Source organism: Balaenoptera physalus (assembly GCF_965194825.1).
Source record: "Balaenoptera physalus genome assembly, chromosome: 17".
NCBI lineage: Eukaryota > Metazoa > Chordata > Mammalia > Artiodactyla > Balaenopteridae > Balaenoptera > Balaenoptera physalus.
This window is the reverse complement of record NC_138895.1, coordinates 17,945,135-17,972,603: the sequence shown is the minus strand read 5'-3', so window position 1 is coordinate 17,972,603 and position 27,469 is coordinate 17,945,135. Positions and strand designations below refer to the sequence as shown.

At 44.9% G+C, this 27,469-nt stretch overlaps 1 protein-coding gene and 1 pseudogene across 2 annotated transcripts; one reads left to right on the top strand and one right to left on the bottom strand.

The window, feature by feature from the left end:
• The first annotated feature begins 281 nt into the window (after positions 1-281).
• SBSPON (somatomedin B and thrombospondin type 1 domain containing) lies at positions 282-27,469 on the top strand. Its single transcript, XM_082432633.1, has 5 exons — positions 282-566; positions 10,677-10,871; positions 18,912-19,002; positions 20,549-20,725; positions 25,519-27,469. Exons 1-5 carry the CDS (start codon positions 353-355, stop codon positions 25,634-25,636), a joined length of 795 nt encoding a protein of 264 aa, XP_082288759.1. The 5' UTR covers positions 282-352; the 3' UTR covers positions 25,637-27,469.
• Positions 23,396-25,512, bottom strand: LOC309646364 (heterogeneous nuclear ribonucleoprotein A1 pseudogene; annotated as a pseudogene). The gene has a single exon. The product of its transcript is annotated as a heterogeneous nuclear ribonucleoprotein A1 pseudogene (transcript).

The window sequence follows — 27,469 nt, the reverse complement described above, 5'->3', positions numbered from 1 at the left end:
CCGCAGACGTCAGGAAGCAGAGTTGGGAACCAGGAGATATGGTGGCCGCCCTGACGGGGCTGCTGGCGGCCCGGCACCTCGCTGGGCCGCCGGGATCCCAGAGCACCTGCTCTTCCGCTGCCTCCGGGCGGGGTCGCGGCGGGGAGGGGGCCGGGGCCCGAAGCGTCGATCGCGGGCGCCCTGGGCTCAGGCGCCCTCCCAGCCCGGCTCCGGACCGGCGCGCCGCCAGGGCTGGGGAGGGGCGGCGGGAAGGGCGGGGACCGGCGCGGGGCAGGGCCAGGCCGGGCTGCTCCGGGGCCGGCGCTCTCCGAGAAGCCCAGCACTCGCCCCGAAGTTGTGCGGAGCGCGTGCCATGAGGACCCTGTGGATGGCGCTGTGCGCGCTGGCGCGGCTGTGGCCCGGGGCCCTGGCCGGTTGCGCCGACGCGGGGCGCTGCTGCCCCGGCCGGGACCCCGCCTGCTTCGCGCACGGCTGGAGGCAGGACAGGGTCTACGGGACGTGCTTCTGCGACCAAGCCTGCCGCCTCACCGGGGACTGCTGCTTCGACTACTCCAGGGCGTGCCCAGGTGGGTGGCGGGCCCGAGGGTGGGCAACGGGCCGTTCGCCCGCAGCGGAGGGGCACAGGGTCCCGCACCAGGGACCGCAGCCCGGCAGCAAGGTGTCCCGGTGCCGTCTATCCCGGCCCACCCTAGACGCCTCCATCCAGGGTCCTCCAGCACCCCCTTCTCTAGGTGCACCCCAGACTCTCCATCCTAGGGTCCCCAGCCCCCTCCATCTAGGGATCTCCCAGTCCTCTCCATCTAGACCTACGGCTCCAATGCCCCTCTTGCCACCAGAGACTGGGTGGAAGGGGCTGGAGCCCTGCTGTCTGGAAGGGCGCTGGCCACCTTGGCCGAATGAACCCCTCCGCTTGGGAGCTGCGACTTGGTAGGGCCACCTCCCACCTGGAGAGATGGTGCTGACAGGTTCCAGAGGCACACGCCCCTGTGCCGGGTTCCGCCGAGTGCATTCTGTTAACCCTGGAGAGGGGTGATGAGGTGGGGAACGTGTAATTATCCCACTTGGCGCCAAGGCCTTGTCCTGGGAGGGTGCTTTCTTCTGGAGAACAAGTTCCTGGAGGACCACAGTTGTCCTCACCTGCACTCGAGCGTGTAGCGCAGCCCCTTCCTCCTAGGAGGTGTTCCATATATTGGTTGAATTCAATTTTATCCATATAGCATGATAAAGATTTTTATCCCAAAGTTCCTAGTATGTTTTAATCTTGCCGGTTTTCCTTTAGGGTCAATCTTTTTCATCTTTAAATCTCCCACAATATCACAGCCCCTGGTATAGGCTCAACAAATGCTGATTTAATTAAATTAAAAGGTAAAGGAAGACATGGTGAGTATAGTCCTGAAAAACAAGGCGTACCTGAGAAAAGCCAGCTCTGGAAATAAAAGCAGCCCTGCTCCCTGATAATCACATCACCCCAAAAGCCACACATACATTAGGGTTTGACCTCAAGGAGCCCAGCGTTGTGGGGTCCTCAGCATCTTCCTGGTAACCTGCAGGGCTGTGTCATTCCCCGGGAAACCAGAGGCCTGGGGGAGACTAGCACCCCTTCCGCCTCTTTTCTGCCGGGAGAGGCCACCAGCCCACCGCAGGACAGTCACCCAGGCCTGCTGCTGAAAGAACACAGTTGAAAAACATTAAGATTTTTAAAATCTTGATTGAAAGCTAATGATTTACCTGAGAATACTGATCTTTTTGATAAGCTTCTTTCCCTCTTCTGCTCCAAGGCCAGGGTACTTTACTACTAAAGTAAGGTGAAGAGTCAGTTACTTAGGGAATGTAGTACCCTTGGGCCAGGCGTCCCCTGTTCCCTCCCCGCAGAATCCTCCCTAAACTCCTGTTTGCCTCAGTTACCTGAGTCACTCAAACCTTTCCACCTTGGCAGCCTCTCTCACTAATCTTTTCTCTAAAGGGACCTGCCTACATTTTAAAGGTAAATACAGAATTTCCTGCAGTTCAGATAATGGACCCCGGTCTGTGGTAAGCACAGCAATACAAAAACAATGAAGACACAATCTCTGCCCCCTGGAAGTTCAGAGTCGAGTAGCGAAACACACACAAAACCATTTGCAATATGCTCATTGCCAAAATAATGGATCCGGGAAGCCAGAGAGGAAAAACTCAGAAGACCAGAGGAATTCAAGGAAGACTTCCCAGAGGAAGTAATGGGCAAGCCTGGTCCCAGAGAATGAGGGAGAAGCCTCTAGAAGGGGAAGGGGAGTTCTAAGAAGAAAGCATCTCATGGCTGTTCAGTGTTCCCTGTGGGCGTCAGCGTTTTGTGACAGCGCTAGGCTAGGCCCTGAGGCTCACCTGGGGAACAAGACAGACAGTGAACACAGCTAGATAAGCGAGTGTCAGGAGGAAAACCGGCTTTTTCGTGTGCCCTAACAGCGCTATGAGGAGTTGCAGAATCCTCCAAGTCTCTATTTGGTCAAAAATAAAACCCTCATTTTCAGTCCAGAGATATTAAAACAAAGAACCTATCATTTCGGACTGAGGATTTTTTGGGGAAGTAATGGCAGAAGAGAGAAGCCCTTACCATCTCCGGGGGAACTCAGAAAGAAATCCCAGGACCTTTGTGGCTAGGAGGAGGCTGTGAGCTGCGGACAAAGAAGCCCAAGCCAGAAAAGGAAATGGTGCCTGCTAGGATTTTTAAAGGAGCATTTTCAGGAGCCTGAAACGCCCTTCCCCAGGGAGTTAACAGAGGCTCTCGCAGGCCTAGGCAGAAACAGACTCGGGATGGAAAAGGCTCCTCGTTGGTAGATTCTCTGTGCCTGGAGTTTTGCGGGAAGGCAGTAAGAAAATAGAGACAATTGGAAGGTGGCCCACTTGGCGAGCCCAAGCCTGCTCTGGCCTCAGAGCTGAGGGCGAGAGTGCAGGGCAGGACGGAGCCGACATGCTCGGTCTCCTTAGCCCTGGACCAGTGTCACAACTGTGCTGACTTGGGGATCTGGAGACAGGGGAGGTGGGCCCGCATTATTAGCGTTTTCCAGCCGCAGGAGCTGGGGCTTTCAGAGGGCTCTCCTGTCACAGCGTTACCACAGGTGGGCAGCAGAGTGAGATCGGAACCCACGCCGCCTGCTTTCAAGTTGCCGTCCGCCCCATCTGTTTGTGGCAACTCACAGCTGTAATTGATCATACCCGATAAGGTGCAGCGGCGCAGAGCCTCCAGTTACTCTATGTACATAGGGCCATTCGGCCTCTTAGAATCCACTTCCTTCTCACCTAATGTTAGGTTAACCATTGATGCTGCCCCAAGCAGTTTTGACCGAAATGACATTAAACGTGAATGAAAAATGTAACTGTGTCAGTGGAACTTACTTCTAGCCCTTCTGATTTTTTCATCTTGAGAAACACATTATTTTTTGGTGTGGCTAAGAGATGACCGTACTGGAACTTTTTTTTTTTCCTAAATAGAAAGTTGTTGTTGTTGTTGTTGTTTTTAATTTATTTATTTTTGGCTGCGTTGGGTCTTCGTTGTGGTGCGCGGGCTTCTCATCACCGGCAGCTTCCCTTGTTGTGGAGCACGGGCTTTAGGCACGCGGGCTTCAGTAGTTGTGGCATAAGGGCTCAGTAGTTGTGGCTCGCGGGCTCTAGAGCGCAGGCTCAGTAGTTGTGATGCACGGGCTTAGTTGCTCTGCGGCACGTGGAATCTTCCCGGACCAGGGCTTGAACCTGTGTCCCCTGCATTGGCAGGTGGATTCTTAACAACCGCGCCGCCAGGGAAGTCTGAAAGTTATTTTTTTACTCAGTAAAAACTAAAAATAAGTTGAATCTGAAGAATTACTAAAGTGCCCAAAAAAGTCAGTTCTGAAATTAATCATCTCAGAAAAATCTAATTATGTTGATGGTATGGGTTTCAACACCAATAACGTATCTTCATAACCACCCCCCCACCCCACAGAGGATAAAGGATAGAGAATTCTCCACTGGCTGAGCCTGATCAGTGTTGGGGAGAGACCGAGGAGGGGACAGATCTGAGTTACCCTGCCCTGAAAGAACTTCCTGGAAGGCTTGCTTATCAGCCTCATAACACGCAGTCTCTAACTCATCAGCTGGGGTCGTGGAGTCTGCATTCTAAGACCGTAGAAGCAGTAGGTTGCATTGGATCTTGGATGAGCAACTTAAGGACAGAGTAATCATTAACCCAAGTGGAGCAGGACAAAACTAGAGTCGCCTCTATGGCCCAGTGTCTTCTCCTAGATTTATGGGGAATCCAAGAAACCAACTGGCCAAAATCTGCTGACATCTTATCTGGAGGGAGAAGGGGTGCCATGCTGGAAAATATGCACTCCCAAACTCACCCCCCAAAAAAGGATGGCACAGTCTACGATGACTTAGAAAGCCAAGGCTTTACTGGAGCCATAGTGGCCCGAGAGACAGTGTGTGGCTTCCCCTGCCTTTGTCTCTGCAGAAATAATGAGCAGAGCCTGGTGCCAGGAATTGGACACGATTTGATTGCAGCCCTGGGTGTGCAGTCCAGGAGGGTAAGGTCGTCCGCACTTACCCAGCATTTACTCTGCACCTTCCCTCCTGTCCAGGTACCTCCCAGCTCTCAATTTCCTTAGGTCTCACAACCCACCCAAGTATTCTTCATTTTGGTCTCACTTTATGGACGAGGCAACCAGAGCACAGAAAGGTCAAATAGTGTGTCCAAAGTCACACAGCTATTAAGTGATAAAGTGAGATTTGAACCCAGGAGCTCTGGGTCCAGAGCCCACACGTTTAAACATTACGTTTTCACTGCCTCGGAGAAACTAGCCTTTATGAGAAGCTGTGGACTTTGCAGGGTAAGCTCCACATAAATACTGGTAAAGTGAGTGAGTCTTCTTTCTCCATCAACTGTATGCCCCTCAAGGGTGAAAAAATGTGTCCCACTCCTCTTTGCAATCCCCTAAGAGCTATCGCAGTGTTGTTTACAAACATTTGTCCAAAATAATATGACCACTGGTTTCCACCTGGAGGATGTTACCTGTGACTTCAGAGGGCAGTGCCATCTGAGGCATAGCCACATGTCCTTTTTAAAAATAACATTTTCTGGGAATTCCCTGGCGGTCCAGTGGTTAGGACTCTGCGCTTTCACTGCGGAGGGCGTGGGTTCAATCCCTGGTTGGAGAACTAAGATCCCGCAAGCCACCTGGCGCGGCCAAAAAAAAAAAATTTCCTTCCTGATCACAAAATATATGTTTGTTGCAGAAAGTGTAGAAATACACAGAAGAAGAAAAGAATTTACCTGGAAACTTACTACCCAGAAAAAGCATCATTATCTTTTTGATTCTGATTCCCTTTTTTCCCCCAGGCTTGCATAGGGTCTAAAATTATGTTTTTCTAAGGTGACAGTTCATGTCACTGTCTTGTTACCATTTCATAAACTTGTCCAGTTAATGTCTCAAAAGAAAAAAAAAAAAAAACCTACCAGGGGCCAGATAATGTAGTTTCTGCAAGAGGAAACAAATACTTGATCATTTTATTGGTGCTTTTTGAGGGGGTCCATAGGCACTTGGGCAATGTTTATGCTCTCATTCGTCTTTCAGAGAAGTTGTGACAGGGTTCCTGGGAAAGGGGTACACATACATAAGGAGAGGGGAAAAAGGCAGATGACATACAGTTCAAATTGTGCCACCCTGAGATGTGTGTGTGTGTGTGTGTGTGTGTGTGTATAAAGGGATGGTTTTATTTTTCCTCCGTAGATTGTTGAGAAACAGAAGTTACACATCAGTGGTACTGCTGCGGGTAAAGTGTGAAAAGAATATTTCCTTAGGAATGATAAGGACTAGACCTGATTAGAACTTAACTATGTGAGGGAGAAAGCGCTTGATCGTGGGTGGCCTTCAACTTTTAGGTGGCAAGGAGCCAGGCAGGCAGGGCCAGATTACAAAGAGGAAGGCTTGAGTGTCTGTGATTAACCAAGGTGAGGCTACATGAAGATAAGCAAGGCCTTACATTAAGAAGAAATAATCCAGACTCTACTTAGGAAATGAAGGAGCCTGGCTTTCAGCTCAGTTTGCTGCCGTGTGTGTGTGTGTGTGTGTGTGTGTGTGTGTGTGTGTGTGTGTGTGTGTGTATTTGACATCATCAAGAAAGGCATTAGAAAACAAAAGTTTTTTTAAATTACCCTTTGGTACCTACATACTGAGAATAGTGTGTTTAGTCCTGGTTGCCGCCACTCATCGGGCTGTGAATGGGAATGGGGAAAGTCCAGTGGTAATTCTGAGAGGGGAAACGTCTATAGAAAGATGTGTCCAGAGGCTGCAGAGAAGGGGGCCTACTGAAACAGTAAATCCGCCAGTGGAACAGATAAGATAAAAGGGGGTCTAGTGAAACAGTAAGTCCACCAGTGGAACAGATAAGATAAACACAGATTTTTTTCCACCATATTCTGAAATTCTCAAGCGAGGGAAATTGGACTCAAATAAAAGGAAATACCACTTCACGCCACAGATGTTAATATTAAAAGAGCTTGTCACTTTCAAGATGTGGTACTGGCAGGAGATATAAATGGATTAAGAAGGCCTTGACAGACTGTGGCTGCCAGGAGAAGCTGGGCTCTACCTGACCTTAAGGCATGGAAAGCAATGTTCCTTCCAGTGGACACCCTTTGGGGCTGCCATCGCCGGGAGAGCCCAGACAGCTCTCGCCCAGTTTAGGAATGTCTTCTGTGTTTGTCTCTGGGAGTTTCTGACTTTGCCCCTGTCCTTCTACCGGCTTTCCTTCCCACCCTAGAGCCTCTGTCAGTGCTTTGGCTCCTTACTTCCAGAGTCTGTTTGGATGTAGAATTTCATTTAGAAAGGAGGAGGAACGCACCCAATGCCATTTCATTCATTCATTCACTCACTGATTCGACAAATATTTACTGAGCACCTGCCGAGTGCCAAGTGCTAGGCACGAAATAAAAAACTCGGCAATAAACAAAATAAAGAAATATGTAATTTGAATTATGGAGATGTTAGAAGGCAAGGAGCACAGAGCTCTGAGAGGAAATAATTTTGTGGGGTGTGTGTGTGTGTTTGTCTAGTTAGATAAGCTGGCCAGGAAAGGACTCCCTGAAAATAAAATAATTCAGCTGGACCTCAAGGATGAGCCGAACCCAGCCATGCCCAGTGTGGGAGGAACATTCCAGCAGAGGGAAAACACAGACAAAGGTCCCAGAGTGTGAAAGAGCCTGGGTGGGTGTGGCAGAGGGGTGAAGAGGCCAGAGTGGGTGGAGCCTGGGGCAGAGGGGGCACTGGGGTGCCTCCGGATGGGAGCAACGGGCAGGCACAGGCAGGTCACCCAGGACTTTGTGGGCCATGCAGGGAGGTTGGATTTTAAGCCATGGAAGGAGGTTAAAAAGTCATTAAAAAAAAAAAAAAAGATTAGTGGTACATCTTTTAAGGTAATTGTACTTCGATATGACTGGATATCCTTGTTAGGACATGGAAAGATGTACCCTACTCTTGTGTGCAGATTCGTTATTGAACTGCATAACTTACTTTTCTACTCTTGGCTGTTCTCCTTGTGGCCGTAGTGGGGACGTCTGATAAACAGAAGCTCCAGAGGAAGGGGTACTAGCTGGTACATCATGAAGGGCTTGATGATTCCTTGCGCTCCGGATCTATCCACTGTCTCACTGCCCTGTGAGCCCAGCGCCAGAGGTGCCCACTGGACCCAAAGTAGAAGCTTAGGAGTCTACTTCCTACCTCTGTTCTCTTCTGTGTCTTCTTCTCTGTCTCTGTTCCCCCATTCCCTTATTATATTTCCTGGGATCACCTCCCCAAATAAATTGCTTGCATTTAGATCCATGTCTCAGGGTCGGCTTCTGGGGAAACTCAACCTGAACGTCATGTTGAGTTGAAACAAAGGAGAAAAAAAGAGCTTGCCACTCTTCCAGGCACCCATTAAATCTGGGCTTCTTTCCCCTAAAAGGGGTGGGATGATGTCATCAAATCCCAAGTATTAAGACACAGGGAAGCTGGGGCAAACTTGGAGTCAGGAGGTCATTCTCCTCACTAGGTAACAGTCTGCCAGCCCCCAGTGACAGCCAGGGAAATAAGAAGGATGAGAAAGTCAGATTTGAAGAAAGAATATTTTCATATGCTAAGTATAGATGTGAGTTAGGTAAGCTTTAGTGGGAAGGGAACAAGAACACTAACGAAAGAGTTCAAAAGGAAATCTGTGTCATGCAGTTGAGATATATGACTTGTGGTAATAAATCTGTCAGAAGTTTCTGTACTTCTCCCAAGCTCCGTGACCAAACATCACCTGTGACAAATCACAATCCAAATAATCAAAAGTTCACAAGTTAATTAATAATAGAATTTTTTGTGCAGAATAGGAATAAATACTTCAGACTCATCTTCCAACTCAAAATATTTTGTGGAACCCCTCTCCACTGGTGAAACTCTATGTGAACTTTTTTCACTTTCTCTGACAATAAAGTCCCCGAGATGTTATTGTTCAGGGCCCCAGAACTTTCTGATTCTCTTTATGAGGCTGTTAAAGTCATGAATTGGAAAGACAGGGCATAGTATTTTGCCAAGGACAAACCTTAACCCATAGGAACAACAGTTGATTCAATGATTCTGCGATTTGAGGACTTTGCCTATTGGTCAAACCAAATAAAATAAACATTTATGAGACATGAGACACAAATATTGAAGAAATACTGAGAGACTAAATTCATCCCCCCATGTCAACTTTTACCATATGGATAAGGTGTAACCCAAGGCCATATTACTAAGTTCTGAGTTAAAGCCATGGCAAAGTTGTATTTTTTTAAAGTGCTCCCAGGACTTCCCTGGTAGTCCAGGGGTTAAGAATCAGCCCTACAATGCAGGGGGTGCCACTAAACCCACGCGCTGCAACTAAGACCTGATGCAGCCATAAATAAATAAATAAATATTTAAATAAAAAAATAAAGTGCTCCCTACTTAGGCTATAACTATTTTTTTTTTTTTTGGTTGTGCCACACGGCATGTAGAATCTTAGTTCCCCAACCAGGTATCAAACCCGTGCTCCCTGCGGTGGAAGCGTGGAGTCCTAACCATTGGACCACCAGGGAAATCCCACAAAGTTGTATTTTATAGTGATGTCTAAATGTTTAATCTTTGAATTAAGTGTATTATTAAGTGTAGTTCAAGTCCAACATATCGGGGCAGGACTAGCTAGACTCAGGGATGAAGAGATTTGGGGGAGAAAGAGTTATTAAAGGAATTAAGGACAGAAGGTGTCCTTCTCAACCAGCTCCTAATCTGGCAGCCTCTTGAAATGCCTTCTGGTTCTATGGGCCAATTAAATTAGGGGACTGTGAAAATAAAATGGGAAGGTCAAAAAGAGATGAAGAGCAGGAAGTGACCTGTTATTGATTTTCCAAAGGATGTGTGCATGGCAGATACTGGGAACCAACTCTCATGTGGCTCATTCTTCCTTCGTTAGGTAGCTGACATGTGATGCCTATGAGTTTTTAGATGATTAATAAAAGCATATTTTAAAGCAGTTTGAAATTTTTGGATTACTTACCGAGCTTTATGTTGTATGTGACCTTTTTCATGTCAGGTGTAGTTATGTGCTACCAAATGATACAGCTTCCAAACGCCATGAACCCTAAACTAGAGTTTGCTGAGAGGCAAAATGAGCTTTTTCAGGTACAAACTGTTGGAAGTCCAATCAGATTTCAAAGAAGTTCAGGTGTTTTCGTGGTGAAGACTCTGGAAACTGGAAAGTATGAGGGTGATTGGGAAAAGTGGGTCACATTTTGTGGGAAAGAAAGAGTTTTGGCATCCGGTTCAGGGTACATCTTCTGTCTCCTTGTCCGTTTCTTATATCCAATTTCAAGTCCTCAAGTAATTCAATTTAAAAGCTCATTACAGTCCTTTTAAAAGACTCATTGGGATTTTAAATGAAAAAGTTAAATGTGCAACCACACTGATTTTACAGTCTTGGACAGAGCATTGAAAGCCAAATTCTCACCCTGACTCTGCCTCTTCATGCCTGACCATGGGTATTCTTACCCTCTGTGGGCCCTGGTTGCTGGTCTCTGAACTTCGCCTCTTACAGTGTAGGAGTCTCTGAGCCATGCAGGGTGAGACTAGAGCCCCCAGGAGAAACCTACTGGATAGGGGTCCTTGGTGCGGCCTAAGTCATGTTTCATGGAGGCACATTTCCTGATAAGAACTGACCTGGGTAAGTGATGGGATGATTGATTGGTGGGAGAAACACCTTTTCTTTTTTATAATTTTTTTTTTCCTTTATGTTTTCTACAATGAATGTGTATTACTGTTACCATAAAAATGTTCTGGCCAGAGGAGGATAAAGTTACAATCAAAGGAAAACAAGAGCAAAGACCTGATCTAAGCCCAGGGAGTAAGAGGAAGTACCCTGAAGGCATCAGTCTCTTTTACTCGGGTGTGTCCTGGCTCAGACCCATCTTCATGATCCTGGAACATCCGCCTGCCTCTGAGAGATACCCATTTATCAGTTCACCATCAGGGCGGGTGGCATCAGTGTCAACTTGGGGTGTTCCTCCTGACCCAGGGCCGGGTCCAGGCGCGGTGTACGCGGGCTGAACTTGACTGTGTGCGTTGGTGGGACCGGCCTGGCAGGCGCTGGGTTTGCTCAGGTGTGCGTCCCGTCGTGCTGTTTTTCAGCTCGCCCGTGCATCGTGGGGGAGTGGAGCCCCTGGAGCGGTTGTGCGGACCAGTGCAGGCCCACGGCCCGCGTGCGGAGGCGCGCGGTGCGGCAGGAGCCCCGGAACGGCGGCGAGCCCTGCCCGGCCCTGGAGGAGAGAGCCGGCTGCCTGGAGTACGCGACGCACCAGGGCCAGGACTGCGGGCACGCCTTCGGTACTGCGCTTTCCCCGATCGCTGCCCCTGGGGTCTCTGGTGACTTTCCATCCCTTCGTCCCGTCCCGTCCCGTAGAAGGCCACGTGCCAGGCCGGGAAAGTTCCATGAGCTGCAGGGAATGGGATGGGCCAGTCTGCCCAGAGGAGATAGGAAGCTCAGGAAATACTTGATCAAGGAATTATACGCCAGCTGTGTAAAGGTCTCCTCACACCTCCTCCCACCCCTTCCCAGTTATAACCCGGCCGTGGCCCCTTGCCGCTGTGCGGGCGCCCGGTGTAACGGACGTGCGCTGTGGTTTCTGAGCAAACTCAGTCAAGCTGACCACAAAGGACTTTAGGTAGGATGAGAATATTTCACTCAGGCTAGGATGTGTCCAGTAAGGATAACCCTGTTTCACCTTTCAAGGTCATTCCTGTTGAATCACGAATGCTTGCATACATGTGAAAATAGTAGAAAAAATAGAAATTCCGAAAGGATGATAAAATGACTAAAACACCTGCCTCTCCTCTCAAGCCGACTGGACTGGAGCTGATGTGATCAGATTTATGATTTGGGAAGATCGTTCTCGTTGTGGAGTGGCCCAGGAGACCAGGAGTCAGCTTGATCACGAGTCAGGAGCCACAGGCAACTCACACAGAAATAAACAAAAAGGCCGAAACAGGGGTGTTAATCGGGATTGAATCTGAGAGAGCAAAACACTGATTTCTCAGGGTAGCAAAGATCACATGTTTTTCATAGGAACCTGGAAAATTCCATGTCAGCGTGACCCTCACTAAGCCATTTTTTCCCTTTTTTCCTTCCACACACAAATATTTATTGAGAGTCTACTCGATGCCAGGCAGTGGGCTGAGTGCCAGTTACAACGGGGAAAAAAGTTGACATGCAGTCTGCTGTCAGGTAGATCACAGTCTAGTGGGAGGGGGAGATGATAAGCAGATAATCCTAGGAAACTAATCCCAGAAAATTACAGCTTCAGTTTGGTGCCACAGGTACTGAACAAGGGAGAGGTGTAGGGAGCTGTGAGTGTGTGTCGTAAGCAGGTTCCCCCTGGCCTTGGTGGAGGAGGGGCTCCCCAGAGGCCAGGAGGGGAGCGACTTCCCTGAGGATGTGGAGATGAGGCTGAGAAATGCAGAGCTAGCTAGGCAGAGAGACCAGTGTGGCGAACCAGACAGTCAGGTGTAGGGCGTTTGAGGGATTTGGGGACTGATTAGGAAAAGCGCATGACCACGAGAGTCAGTAGCACGCAACAACCTTACAGGGTTGCGTGAGAGGGGATGTCCAGAGGCTATGATGTGGCGACCCCCATCCAGAAGGGGAAGAGAGGAATCTGCCAGGAGCTTGTGTGTCTAGGTGATGTTAGCCAAGCAGCATGGTCTGGAGTCTCTGGGTGAGAGGGCTTCAGAGGGCAGGTGCCATGATGGCTTGGGGTCTTATAACCATAAGGCTTTACCTTATCAACGGCCGGCAGATGTTGGGTGTAATTTCACAGGGTATGCAAAACAGGCAGGACCTAAATGACTAAAAATCTGCTTGTTTGGCTATTTTAAAAACAAATTGGATGTATAAAATTTTGAGTTTGGTGCCAGTAGGTTTTGAGGCTAACAGGTCTCAGCCTGCTGTGAGGAAATAAACAAACTAGGGCCCATCTTTGGCTGATTTATATAACACGGGGGAGGCACAAGGCCCATTTGAGAAGCCGAAGGAAGGCCAGCGTGTGGGGAGCAGAGAGGGAGGCGTCTGGGCTGACACCCCCCTGGATGCAGGGCCTTGGGGTCCCTGTTTAGGATTCTGGTCTTTCTCTTAAGAGCCGTGGAAAACCACTGGGGTGTTTTCTGCAGGTGCCAATGTGATCAGATCTGTGATTTGAAAAGATCTCTTGGGGAGTGGAGTGGGTAGTGGCAGGGCCAGTGCAGAGGCCCTTCATGGATACGGCAGTCGAGTTAAGCTCGCAGGGAAATAATTTAGGGCTCACAGCAACGGTCACAGAATGAGCTCTCATTCAGCTCAGGCATTCTGCAGAAACACTACAGAAAGGCTGAAGGAGGAAGTCGCTGTGGGACATTATTGATTTTTTGGATGGCTGTCACAGCCTATAGCAGATCTATCAGAAAAAGCAACTGCACCGTTCAGTTATAGGGATTGGCTGCTAGACCGTATTCCTGCAGCACCTCTGAATCTTCACTGTGGCACCAGGATGCTCAGACCCCTTCCCCTTCCCAGCCCTGGATCTCTTCAGAGCGGGATGATGCAGGTCACAGGAAAGGGAACAGGAAGATGCGTATCTTCCATTTATTTGTATTTTCTTCAATTTCTTTCATCAGTGTCTTATAGTTTTCAAAGTAGTGGCCTTTCACCTCCTGGTTAAATTTATTCCTAGGTATTTTATTCTTTTCCATGCAAGTGTAAATGGGATTGTTCTGTTAATTTCTCTTTCTCATAGTTTGTTCCTATGAGAAACCAAATTCTTTTATTAGTTCTAACAGTTTTTTGGTGGAGGCTTTAGGGTTCTCTCTATATAGTATCATGTCATTTGCAAATAGTAGCAGTTTTATTTCTTCCTTTTCAATTTGGATGCCTTTTATTTCTTTTTTCTTGCCTAATTGCTGTGGGTAGGACTTCCAATACTATGTTGAATAAAAGTGGCAAGAGTGCCCATCCTTGTCTTACTCCTCTCTTAGAAGAAAAGTTTTCAGCTTTTCACCACTGAGGATGTTAGCTGTGGGTTTGTCATATAAGGCCTTTATTATGTTGAGGTACATTCCTGCTATTCCCATTTTGTTGACATCAACAACATAAATGTATGTTGAATTTTGTCAAATGCTTTTTCTGCAACTTTTGAGATGATCATATGATTTTTATCCTTCATTCTGTAAATGTATCACGTTGATTGATTTGCAAATCAATGTAACCATCCTTGCATCCCTGGAATAAATCCCACTTGATTGTGGTGTATGATCCTTTTAATGTATAGTTGGATTCAGTTTGTTAATATTTTGTTGAGGATTTTTGCATCTATGTTCATCAAGGGTATTGGCCTGTAATTTTCTTTTTTTTGTAGTGTCCTTGTCTGGTTTTGGTATCAGGGTAACGCAGGCTTCATAAAATTTGTTTGGAAGGTTTTCCTCCTCTTCAACTTTTTGGAAAAGTTTGAGAAGGTTCTTAAATGTTTTTGAATGTTTTGTAGAATTGTCCAGCGAAGCTGTCTGGTCCTGGGCTTTTGTTTTTTGGGAGATTCTTTTATGACTGTTTCAATTTCCCTACCAGTAATCAGTCTATTCAGATTCTCTATTTCTTCGTGATTCAGTCTTGCACGTTTCTAGGAATTTATTCATTTCTTCTAGGTTGTCCAATTTGTTGGTGTATAATTATTCGTAACAGTCTCTTACGATCCTTCGTATTTCTGTGGTATCAGGTGTAACTTCTCCTTTTTCATTTCTTATTTTATTTACCTGAGTCCTCTTTTTTCCCTTGGTGAGTCTGGCTAAAGATTTGTCAATTTTGTTTATCTTTTCAAAGAACCTGCTCTCAGTTTCATTGATATGTTCTACAGTTTTTAGTCTCTATTTCACTTACTTTCACTCTGATCTTTATTATTTCAGGAAGAACTGAAATAATATTTTTAATCCTCATGGAACCAGGACCTGATAAACTGTGAAATTCTCAGCCTACCAGAATGGTGAAGGACACTAAAATGAAGAGATTCACTCACAGGAAAACACGTTCTAGAGGAACACACGCTGGGTGTGGTTGTATTACCGTTTGTCAATACCTCAGAAAGCTGGAGGTAACAAATTATCACAAACTTAGTGACTTAAACAACACAAACGTATTATCTTAGAGTTTTATAGTCAGAAGTCAGACAGGTCTCACTGGGCTCAAATCAAGGTGTAGGTGAGGCTGAATTCCTTTCTGATGGCTCTGGGAGAGAATCAGTTTCTTTGCATTTTCCATCATCCAGAAGCTTCCTTTTCCCATGGCCCCCTTCCTCCATCTTCACAGCCAGACACATTGCATCTTTCTGTGCCTTTCTTCCACGATAACATCTTCTTCTAACTCTTTGAAGGACCCTTGTGCTTACATTCAGCCCATCTGGATAATCCAGGATAATCTCCCTATTTTAAGGTCAACTGAGTAACAACTTGAATTCCTCTTTGCCTTGTAACATAACATATTCACAGCTTCTGGGGATTAGGACATGGACATCTTGGGGAGGGGCCATTATTCTGCCTGTCATGGAGGTAGGACAGTGTCATCATTCTTGGTTTACACATGAAGACATTGGAGCTCAGTGAGATGACAGCATTTGTAAAGGGACCAGAATTTAAACCTGGATCTCATGGCTCTAAATCCTGTGGGTTTTCCCCCACTTGATAGTGTTTTGCTGTTAAGTGTTATCATTAGTTATTATTATTATTATATTGCAAATTAATATTGACATTGTAAATCATTAATATTCATATATTAGTAGTAGTATTATATTTTAAACTCGCAGTTACAGAATCTGGTAACTAAGTAGAAATATAAAGGCTGTGCAAGGCCAGTGAATGAAACATGATCACTGAGACACTCTTATTAATGATCAAGTAGCCATTGCATTCTTTCTGTTTCATTTAACGCGTATCATGAGTCTATTTCTATCATAAAAACAAATGCAAAAACCCGTATTATATATTTGTTGCCCATACTGACAATTGTTTATATGCGTTTTCCTCTTGCGAGATTGCTGTGCATTATCATGAACCGTATACTTCCAGGCTGGTGTTATTTGTCAAATTTTCATTCTGTCGTCTTCTACACCATATCTACAGACTAGTGGTTCTAAGCCTGCTTTTGTGACACCCCATTGTGTCAGAGGGCTTTATGAAATTCTCAAAGCAAATTTAATTTACTTTCATGTTCAAAGTAAGTATGTGCAGTGCCACGCTTTCAGAAGTGGAAGTTGTTGTAAAAGCGAACAGTGGTAGGTTGATGGGATGCCAGAAAAGCTGGCAAATAGTCTGTTAACAAAGAATCTATTACATTGAATATTGTTGCCAGGAAGGGGAAAGGAGGGGGACCTGGCATTTATTGAGAGCCTTTGTCCTGGGGCACCGGTTACGTGCTTCCACACAGAGGCAAAAGCGGGGCTGGAGGCAAAAATCATTTCTAAATTACTTACTGCTCTTAAGTAATGAAAAATTGAATTTGTGGGGCATGTTGAAAAGTGGTGCTGGTTCAGAGCTCGCCAGGAGATCTGGCTTGTTTACTTTAGACTCTTGCCAGAGGGAAGGACGCCCCCCTCAATAGAATGTGCCACCAAACCAAGCCCGGGCTGGAGGAGGCAGGACACGGAGGAGACAAGGTCCAGGGTTACTGGCTTGCTTCTATGATGGGTCATAACCACAGAGGCTTGACACTGGGCATGGATAGTAAGTCTTAAAGAAGCTAGTGTCTGTACTGGGGCTCCGGCTTGGTCATTTACTATTTATTTTCCCTTCACTTAACCTCAATGAGCCTCAGTCTTCTGATGAGAAAACCTGCTCAGAACACCTCTTGACAAAGCTTTGGTGAAGATCGGTAACATACGACGTGAAAGCACTTTGTAAATGAGCAGGCTACACACGTACAAGGTGCCATGCTGCTCCAGGCGTTAATCTGCGCCCACCATGAGCCCTCCCCCACCTCCTGGACCACACTTCCCGCCCCTCCCCCATGCCCGAGGGAAATCCGGGGGTCAGGGCTACCATCTCCCTCTCTCCTCTCTCAAATCTCACTTCGCATTAAGGGCAGTGATCAGACACAGAAAGGGAAAACACAGCCGAATTTAAGCACTTCATCGGTAATATGCTGCCATATTGAAACTTAAAAGAGTGAAACTTTGTCATCTGCATTGCAATAGAGGCAGCCTGCCACATTTAGACATGAGCCTTGAACACGTTTCTTAATCTCTCTGGGCCACAGTTTCCTCATCTGTGAAATGGGGAAATAATAGGGTCTATCTCAGAGCAGGGTTATGAGAATTCAATGAGTTAACACATGAAAGACACTTAGCATCATGCCTGGAAACTTAGAGGTGCATCACTGTTTTAGCTTTTATTTTTAATATCTTAGAACTTCTTCTTCAGATTTTGTATCAGAAGCTATAGTCATACACTTGCCCTCTACTTCCTAACCAAGTTTCCAACCCACCCCCCGAGCTACACATTCAGTGCATTGCCTTTGAACTTTTGTAATAATACCTGCAGTACAAATTAGGAGCTCAGACAAATGTTTTGCACTAAAGAAACACATCCTGAAAATATAATATAATGATATAATGATATATAATGATATAATGCTACGTGGATGTAGCAGTAAACGCATTCTTCACTTAGTGAATAAGCCTATAAATGTGTCAGAAGAACAGAAATGAAAACAATACGTGAGAAAATGAAAAGCCTTTCGCTGTTTGTGTTTCTGATAATTAGGTCTAAGAGAAACAGAGAAGGATCTTAACGTACATGCATTCACTTGTCCTTTTTGATTCCGTCCGTGGATTTTGGAAGTTCAAAAGCTACAGTCACATTTAGAAAGAATGGCATGTTCTCTTTGGAAAACAAACATGTTAGCACAGTGAGGAAGAGCCACTCGGCTGGGAGTCTATAGTTTATACTAGATGTGGGTAGCGTTCAGACTGCAGAGATTAGGTGCTCAGACACACGGGACAAAAGCGGTGCCTGCGACTCTTAGGATCAAGTGGCCACGCTTGTCTTATATTCCCATGCAGTAGAAAAATGACTCCTCATTCAGAAAATCTAAAGAAGAATTAAGGCTGCCATCTTGTGGCAGGAAGGAGCTTAGCAAGATGAACATGCAGGCTTGAAGCCTCTATTTTGCTGCTGCTGGTACCCGCACGCCATTGTGCTCTTGTTGATGATGGGCATCGCAGAAGTCAACCTGAGCTGGTATCTCCCCTTTCTGGGATGGTCCAGTTTCTGAAAGGGGAGCTAAGAAGGATGGTTGAGCCATCTCAGCTGCAAGGCGCAGTATAGGAACAGAAGACCTCAGAGAAGTAAGACCCGTGAACCTTGGTGGCAATTTCATTCATTCATTCATTCATTCATTCATCGACCCATTCATTCCTCACACACATATTTATTGAGCATGTAAATGTGTGAGGGCTCCCGTGATGAACAAGGCAAAACCCTGTCTTTCTTGAATTGACAGCAGGGTGGAATCAAGAGGTTATCTCCAGGTACTACACAGAGCAACAGATGTCCCCCCAGACTTAGAGATGAAATAGGTGGTAGACAAACAAAATAAGAGAGCAGAGGTGGGAGGGAAAGATTTCTGGCTGTTTTCTTTTCTTCCACCCAGAGTGTCAGAGGTGGGAGTGGGGAGAGGGGCGAGGAGAGATGCTTTAGGACCTTTCTTCTCTGAGTTTGGTGTGGAGAGAGTGCTATGTTGGCCGGTACCTGGTGGTCACACCCTGGGCTATATGGTTGATGGTGAAACTTCCAGGCTGTGGTTATCAGAACACCTGGGAGCATTGACCCTTTCCTCCTTTTGTTTTTTCCCTTTCTCATTTCCTCTCTCTGGTTGTCTTTTTTTTTTTTCTCCTTTTACTCCCTTTTCTCTCTTACCTTCCTTCCTTCCTTCTCTCTCTCCTTTTCCTTTATTCTTTCTATCTTTCCCTTTTCTTCTCTGTTTCTCTTCTTTCCATTAAAAAACAATCCTCTCCCTTTCTCTAGTACCTTACTTTTTTCCCCCAACCCTGCCCATCTTTTTATTATTCCCTCTGGGCTGTGCTTCCTGGCCCCTCTCCTGCCTTTCCACGTGGTGTTATCACTGCAGACAAGCGTGCTTATCAAAAGCCTGCTGTTCCCTTACCTACCCAACTGCACTGCACAGAGCTTTATGGAATTCGTTTCTGGGCACTCTGACTTCACCTCCTTTCACTCCTTGATGGTGTCCCATAGATTTAGGGATGGAAGGCTTTAGACGGGTTTGAAACCAAGTTTGGGAAATGTCGCTGTGGGTACTTCAGGCTTCACATGTTCAAGGTCATTCTCCTTTTCCAGTCCCTGCCTTTATAACTACCTCTGCGTTCAACAAGGAGCGAACAAGACAAGTGGCCTCCCCGCAGTGGTCCACAGACACAGAGGATGCTGGGTAACTTGCTGTTTTTTTTACTTATGTTTTTCCAGTTGGTCAGTCAAGTCAGCCCACAAAGGTAACTTGCTACATGGGTTTTCTTCTGTTATTCGTTCATTGACAAATGTGACTCTTTATCACAGAACTGGGAAGTACTTGTCCCTTCCCTGTTTTATGTTTAAAAAAGATTTGTTTCTGGGGTCTGATCCCTAAGAAGAAACATGCTGTATAAAAATGAGATGATACTATTTTGTCAGTCCCACTAAGGCCTCTCATCTTATAGTCCTTAGGGGACTGTGGACTCCAGCACCGCCTCCATCTGGTGAATTTGAACGTGGCCTCCACCTGAGCCCTGAGGACTTTATCAAGACCTAATGGCTCAGGCTGGGAGGAACCTCTGACCTCATTAGAAATCCCCCCTTCTGCGGTCAGAATAGAGACGCCAGATGCACTGCATGTTCTAATCCCCTCACTACCTCTCACTGCTCCTCAGTTTTTCCTTCTTGTAAAATGAGAATATTAATTCCTATCCCGTGGGTTGCTATGAGAATTTAATGAGAAAATATCATTGAAAAGATGTCAGGGTTAAGCTGTCTGAAATTGACTGAAGCTACATCAATAGAATTTCCTACCTTAATACCTTAAGGTACCTAATAAATAATACTTACCGTCATTAAAGATCTTCTTTGAAGCAGATTCTCCAGACACTTTCCATCTAACTTTTTACAGCTTATAATTGTATGGATTAAAAAAAAACTAGCCCATTTTAGCATAGTTAGGACCTAAAATGCCACATTGTTTTGTTTCCCTGAAGAACTGCAAAATTGTGTTGCTTTTAAGTACAAGACTCTAAAATATTCATCCATGTCTGGATGCGCCCCCAGAGCTTTTAGAGTCTAGTCACATAATAGAGTGTTTCCCGCAGCTCAGTATAAGGTGACACTAGTCTGTTACAGAAAAACATGTCTCAGCTTCCCATGTCCTTTTATCTGTGATGCCCAGTGTAACTTTGATGCTTGACTTCAAGTCAAAACTCATCTCATTAGCCCAGATCATGCAGGTGAGCCAGGTGGGGAGAACAGGGAAGGCCCCAGGAATGTTTGTGGGGCAGAAAAACACCAAGTGCTGGCCTGGAAATCCAGGACTAGCCCTCCTGGGGCTCACATGTTCTCAGGCTCAAGCAAGGTCTTGTTCAATTTCTGTAATTCATTAAAATCTCAGCAAAGTTATCAAGGGCAATTTTCCTGCTGAAATGTGCTTTTAGACACAATTTCGTGGTCAGACTAGACAGAATAGGAAACAAGTTTCTGCAAATTCGTGTTGACCAGCTAATTCAACCATGGACTGAAAAACAGCAGAAACGTTCAGTTGTCAGTCAGGCATCATAGTTCAGCGAATGAGAAACTTGACAAGGCATTCTGTGACCTGTGACCACACAACACCCTACCTTCTCCAGGCTGTCCCATGTCCTCGGGGGGTTCCAGGCTTCCTAAGCCTTTCTCCAGCGTTGGGCCATTTCTAATTAACAGCAAGTGACATTGCTCCTTTTTTTTTTTTGCTCTAGATACTGTATGGAGTTCAAGACAGAGTCATTGACTCCCCACTGCGCCACGGAAAACCGGCCCCTGACCCGATGGATGCAGTATCTCCGAGAGGGCTACACGGTATGTGTGGGTTGTCAGCCTCCAGCTATGGACTCTGCGAGCCTTCGATGTTCTGGAGACGGCCTGGACTCTGATGGGTAAGGGGGGGAAACTGGTTGCAGGATTCTTCTTGGTACTCAATTTGGGGAGGTCTGTCCTCTCCGTGTCCTGAACAGCGGACCAGGATGTAGCAGATCAAGGCATGATTTGGGGAATCAAAACAGTGAGGAGAACATTCCATCTGGCAATTCCAGAGTCCAGGAGCCAGTTCATAGTCTGGGACTTAGAGGCTCTGTATCAGAGATGCGTGAGTGAATTTGGATATTGGGGTTCAGGCCAAGCTCACAAGTGACTACCGAAGACCTGCGCAGTAGCAGCCGTAGACACTAGGTAAACCAATGAGCTTGTCTTTGCTCTGATAATACTGTATTAATGGACACTAAAATTTCCATTTTATATAATTTTCATGTATCATGAAATATCCTTTTGATTTTCTTTCAACTCTTTAAAAACATAAAAATCATTCTTTTCTATTACTATTTTTTTCATTGAGGTATAGTTGACTTACAATATTATATTAGTTTCAGGCATACAACGTAGTGATTCAAAATTTTTACAGATTATACTCCATTTATAGTTATTACAAAATATTAACTATATTCCCTGTGCTGAACAATATATCCCTGTGGCTTATTTATTTTACACACAGTAGTTTGTACCTCTTCATCCCCTCCCCCTGGTTGCCCCTCCCCCCATCCCTCTCCCCACCTGGTAACCACTAGTTTGTTCTCTATATCTGTGAGTCTGTTTCTTTTTTGTTATATTCACTAGTTTGTTTTATTTCCTTAGGTTCCACATATAAGTGATAACATACAGTATTTGTCTTCCTCTGTCTGACTTACCTCACTAAGCATAATACTCTCCAGGTCCACCCATGTTATTGTAAATGGCAGAATTTCATTCTTTCTATGTCTGAGTAGTATTATATATAGCACATATCCATTTCAACCATTGATAAACACTTAAGTTGCTTCCATGTCTTGGCTATTGTAAATAATGCTGCTATGAACATTGGGGTGTGTGTATCTTTTCGAATTAGTGTTTTCGTTTTGTTTGGATATATACCCAGGAGTGGAATTGCTGGATCATAAATAAACATCATTCTTAGCTCATAGGCTACACAAGGGGGTGGGCTGGATTTGGCCCATGGGTCACAGTCTGCTGAACCCTGCCCAGGTGATTCATACCCACAGCAAAATTTCAGAATCACTGCTCAGCGGGGTAGTCATAACATCATGACTGAGATGGTAGCCGTGTGCCCAGCTCTGCAGGGTCAGAAACTCTTTTGGTGTTTGGAGCCCCCAGTTCCCAGTGTGGCGGGCAGGGGGGTTCTCCTCGCACAACAGGAAGCAATTCGTGGGACACCAGTTGGGCATCCAACAGTTTAGCTCAGTTCTGACACTATCTACCCACAGATGGCATCAGATTCCACAAGGTGAAGGGCTCAGTCCTACAAGACCGTTCCCTTCCGCACCCCCCTTCAAATCCCATTCTCAAGCTCAGGCTGTTACCTGTGCTTCTGACCAACTGGCTATAAATCGGAGATTTCCATGACCTCCTCCTCAGGTTTGATTAATTTGCTAGAGCGGCTCACAGAACTCAGAGATACATTTACTTACTAGAGGACCAGTTTATTGTAAAAGGATATAACTCAGGAACAGCCAGATGCGAGAGATGCACAGGGTGTGGGAAGGGGTGTCATTCTCCCCACATCTCCACGTATTCACCAACCTAGAAGCCCTCTGAACCCTGTCCTTTTGGCTTTTATGGAGGCCTCGTTATGTAGGCATCATTGATTAAATCATTGGCTATTGATTGATTCAACCTCCGGCCCCTCTCCCCTCCCTAGAGGTTGGTGATGGGAGGTGGGACTGAAAGTTCCAACCCTCTAACCACCTGGTTAGTTCTCCAGGCAACCAACTCTCAACTTCAGATGCTTCCAAAAATCACCTCATTCACATAAACAAGACATTTGCATCACTCTCAACATTTAGGAAATTCCAGCGGCTTTGGGAGCTGTCAGCCAGGAACGGTGGACAAAGACCAACTATACATGATAAATATATTTTGGTCATTTGAATGACCAAATATATATTTCTTGTAAATCATCATATCACAGAAATCTACAGATTGTCCAAAAGAATTGACCCTTGAAAACATTTTACCACCCTAAAAATCCATGCCAGTCCTGTACTTATCTACTAGTTAAATCCGATAACACTATTCATAACCAAAAGAAGGGTAGAATTTGTGATGGGCATGGGTTATGGTTTTAAATATGTCAGACAGAACTGGGAAAAATACAGATTTGAAAGAAAAATATGGACCTTCCCCGTTAATCATTATTCCCATAGTATATTTTAATATTTAATAACTTGAATTTATGTTTATTAGTCTCCTGTGCCCAACAGCCTCTGTATTGAGTACACATACAAACAGTAAAGTGGGTAAGGAATTCACATGAAATAGAAACTTAATATTTAGACTTAATATTTTCCTGACTACCTCATCCATATTTTAACTTTAAATGAATATTATCATTTAATTTGTACCTGTAAAGCACCTTCAACCCTGGCTGAAATTCCAGTAACTTTAAAAATAATAATTTCAATAATATGGCTTTTTTCTTTTCACTGCTCCCATTTTTCATTATGGAATCAAAGAGCTGGAAAGGATTTCAAGGGATTGTTTGGTTTAGACCCCTCTAATTTATTTATTTATTTATTTTAAGAGGGTATTAAATCATTTATTGATTACACATGATAATGGATGATACACGAGCTTCATTCCCATCTATAACTTTATCTGGTACCATAATTCAATTTAGATATATTGCGTAGGATGTGCCAACAATCATATTAATAACCAAAAAACTCCATCACTTTGCTTGGGTGACCCTTTTCACGGTGAACTCCAGGTCACAACACGGTAACTGTCAGTTCAACTACACCAAGGTTTCGGAAGACAATAGCTTCTCCACCAAAGCAGGTTGTAAATAAATTTTGAACGGAACCTGGCATCACCCTGAAAGTATTCTAACTTTGCACTGTTGGGGTAGTTTACCAAAATGGCTTCAGAGTAGATTAACTTTACACAGCACATTTTAAAAAAAGACACATTTATTCAAGTGTCATGATTAGACTATTACATTTAGCAATCAACAGCGTGGGTGCAAAAAAGAAAAAAAAATCTACATTAAAACCCTTTGTTGGAATGCTTTACACTTTCCACAGAACAGAAACTAAAATAACCTGTTATACAATTAGCCACAAATACAGTCCTCGAGGTTTTTTGCCCATACACATGAGTATTGTCTAAAACATGCCTTCTTTGTAGCAGCTAGGCCCTGCCACCACTGTGTTTGGCTGAGTTCACAAATCTCTTGTAACCTGTAGCTTCCCTGTCGCTTCTCTGGCTCTCCTCTCCTGCAAAGCTGTTTCCTGGCAGTAATCAAAACCTTCTGCCCCTGCCATAGCTCCTGCTGCTGCTGGAACCGCCACAGCCACCTTGGTTTCATGGTTCGGCAAAGTATTGGCCTCCACCACCATAGGGGAGAACTTCTGCCTCCAAAGTTTCCTCCTTTCATGGGTCCAAAATTTGAAGACTGTTGTAACTGCCAAAATCCTTGTAGCTTCCACCACCTCCAAGATTGCTTCCATCATTACCAAACCCACTATAGCCATTTCCACTGCCACCATATCCCCCGCCACCACGGCTGCTACCAAAGCCACCTCGGCCACTGAAGTCTCCTCCACGACCAAAGCTGTCATTCCCACCAAAACCCCCTCCACGACCACCACCAAAGTTTCCAGAACCACTTCGACCTCCTTGGCTGGATGAGGCACTAGCCGTATCTTGCTTAGGTAGGGCTTTCCTTACTTCACAGTTGTGGCCATTCACAGTGTGGTATTTCTGAAGGACAATCTTGTCTGCGGAGTCATGGTCATCAAAGGTTACGAAAGCAAAGCCTCTCTTTTTGCCACTGCCTCTGTCAGCTGTGACTTCAATCACTTCAATTTTCCCGTGCTGTTCAAAATAATCTCTTAGGTGATGTTCTTCAGTGTCTTCCTTAATGCCACCAACAAAAATCTTCTTCACAGTGAAGTGGGCACCAGGTCTTCGAGAATCTTCTCTTGAGACGGCCCTCTTTGGTTCCCCAACTCTTCCATCCGCCTTGTGTGGTCTTGCATCCATCCATGGGCGCATCCACCTCCACCACAGCGGCATATGTAACAAGCCCGAAGCCTCTGGAGCGCTTGGTGTTTGGATCCCTCATTACCACACAATCTGTGAGCGTTCCCCACTGCTCAGAGTGGCTCCTCAGACTCTCATCGGTTGTTTCAAAGCTCAAACCTCCGATGAAGAGCTTCCGCAGCTGTTCGGGCTCTTTGGGTGACTCTGATTTAGACATGACAGCAATGGAGGGGGCAGATGTCAACGATGCTTACCCGGCGGCGTCCACAGGCAGGAAGGCCAGACCCCTCTAATTTAAATGTACGCAAAACAGAAAGCCATCTTCCCTTACGTAGCGCTTCATATGCTCAGAGCAAGTGAGAGACACGAATGCAGGAACCTCAAACTACAATCTCCACAGGGGGTGTTCTCAAATAGGGATTAATTGGTAACTTGTTGTGACAGAACCTGAAGAAGGGAAGCTCAGTTTTGTGATCATTCTTTAAAAAATTTCAATTTGTAATACACTTCAAGACTCAAGGTGTGATCATTTTCTAAAAAAACCCAAAAAACAACAAACCTCAATTTATAATTCTGTAAATTAGAATTTTCTTTGGTATGCTTTAGCGTAACTCACATTTTCAAACTATCATTTCAGAAATCAGACCCTCCACTGGCAAGCAATTGGCAATCCTCGATGTCAAGGAACTTGGAAAAAAGTTCGGCGAGTAGAACAATGTTCCTGCCCAGCTGTTCACAGTTTTATTTTTATATAGATCGTGATATAAGTATTTCAAAGTGTGTTTGTAAACATGCTAAATACTAGCAAGTCATGCCCAACGCTTCATAATTCTTTAAAAACTCTTTGGCCAAAGTTCCTGAATATATGTCATTGCCACACTCTGAAGTAGAGAAAGGAAATTTGGGGGCCAGTTCTCAAGAAACACAGTGCCTTTATTTTCATTTTTACTAAGTTGAGGACCCACCCTAAAGTCTCCTGTGGTTTTCTGTCCTCGATCTGTCACCTGGAGTCTCCTCATTCAATAGGTGGCCCATTGGACACAGTGTTAATCTGTTTGCACTAAACTTACTACATTTTAGTGGTCCATTTGTTGGTAAGTTGTCATTTAAGGGTATCCACGATTTGAATCTTGCATTCTTTCTTTCTATTCTGTAATCTCTTAAAAACTTCTTTCTTTAAAAAATGTCTACAGATATATGTACACTCACACATACATTTCCCATGTATTATTCCATAAATTCTGAAATAATAAGTTCAAGCAAATTGTCACAAATAATTTTCCACAGGACAAGTTGTTTGAGATTTAGTAAGCATTTTGTTATGCGAAACCAACAGTTCTGCTAAGAATACTTTCTTTTTCGTTTTTGTTTTTTGGCCGCGCTGCTCAGCATGCGGGATTTTGGTTCCCCGACCAGGGATAGAACCCGTGTCCCCTGCAGCGGAAGCACAGAGTCCTAACCACTGGACCGCCAGGGAATTCCCTAAAAATATCTTTTGTTTGAAATAGAAGACATTTTCTTCGGTTAATTGAAAATCATCAATCAAATGTTCATTCTAGGTCAGCACAAGTTCCTTTAAATCTTATAATTTCCATGAAGTGAAATTTTGGCACCAATGAATGAAACAATTGCTTTAATTATGGACATTCTACCATCATTAATATCCAAAATTATTTCCAAGGCTTAAAGCCTGAAGTTGACTAAAATAATTTTGGAGTCCAACTTCAAGTTTAATTGAAGTAAACTTACTACTTTTTTTTTTTTTTTTCCCTACAGCATGTATTTTCTTTTGTTTGGAGTAGAAGGCAGAGGTATAGATTATGGAAGGCATAGATTTACTACGAATGCTATGATCCCCGCCCTCCCCCATGCCCCTCCCCGCCACACACACACAGAGAAGTACTAGTCTCCTTATTTTATGATTGGAAAATCAATGGACCAGAGACAAAGTGCCTTGTTGCAGGATCTGGGCTGCAGTCAGAGCCAAATCTCAGCTTCTCATCCAGAACTCAGCTTCGATGGAGAGCCTGTCGATGCCAAAGACCGTGCTGTAAAAGCGAAGCCCTTTTCGTTTCTGAAACAAATTTTAAATTCAGGATACTTTCTTTGGAGAATTGAATCTCAAGATTTAAACTACAGACAAACTTCGGAGGTATTTGGGTTCGGTTCCAGACCACCAAAATAAAGCAAGTAACAAGAAAGTTTTGGTTTCCCAGTGCATATGAAAGTTATGTTTACACTATGCTGAAGTCTGTTAAGTGCGCAATAGCATTATTTCTTAAAAAACAATGTATATACCTTAATTGAAAAATACTTTATTGCCAAAAAAAGCTAACCATCATCTGAGCCTTTGGCGAGTAGTAACATCAAAGATCACAGATCACCTTAACAAATAGAATAATAATGAAAAAGTTTGAAATATTGTGAAAATTACCAAAACGTGACACAGACATACAAAGTGAGCAAATGCCATTGGAAAAATGGCACTGTAGACTTACTCGATGCAGGGTTGCCACGAACCTTCAATTTGTTTAAAAAAATGCAATATCTGAGAAGCACAATAAAACAAGGTATGCCTGTATATGAAA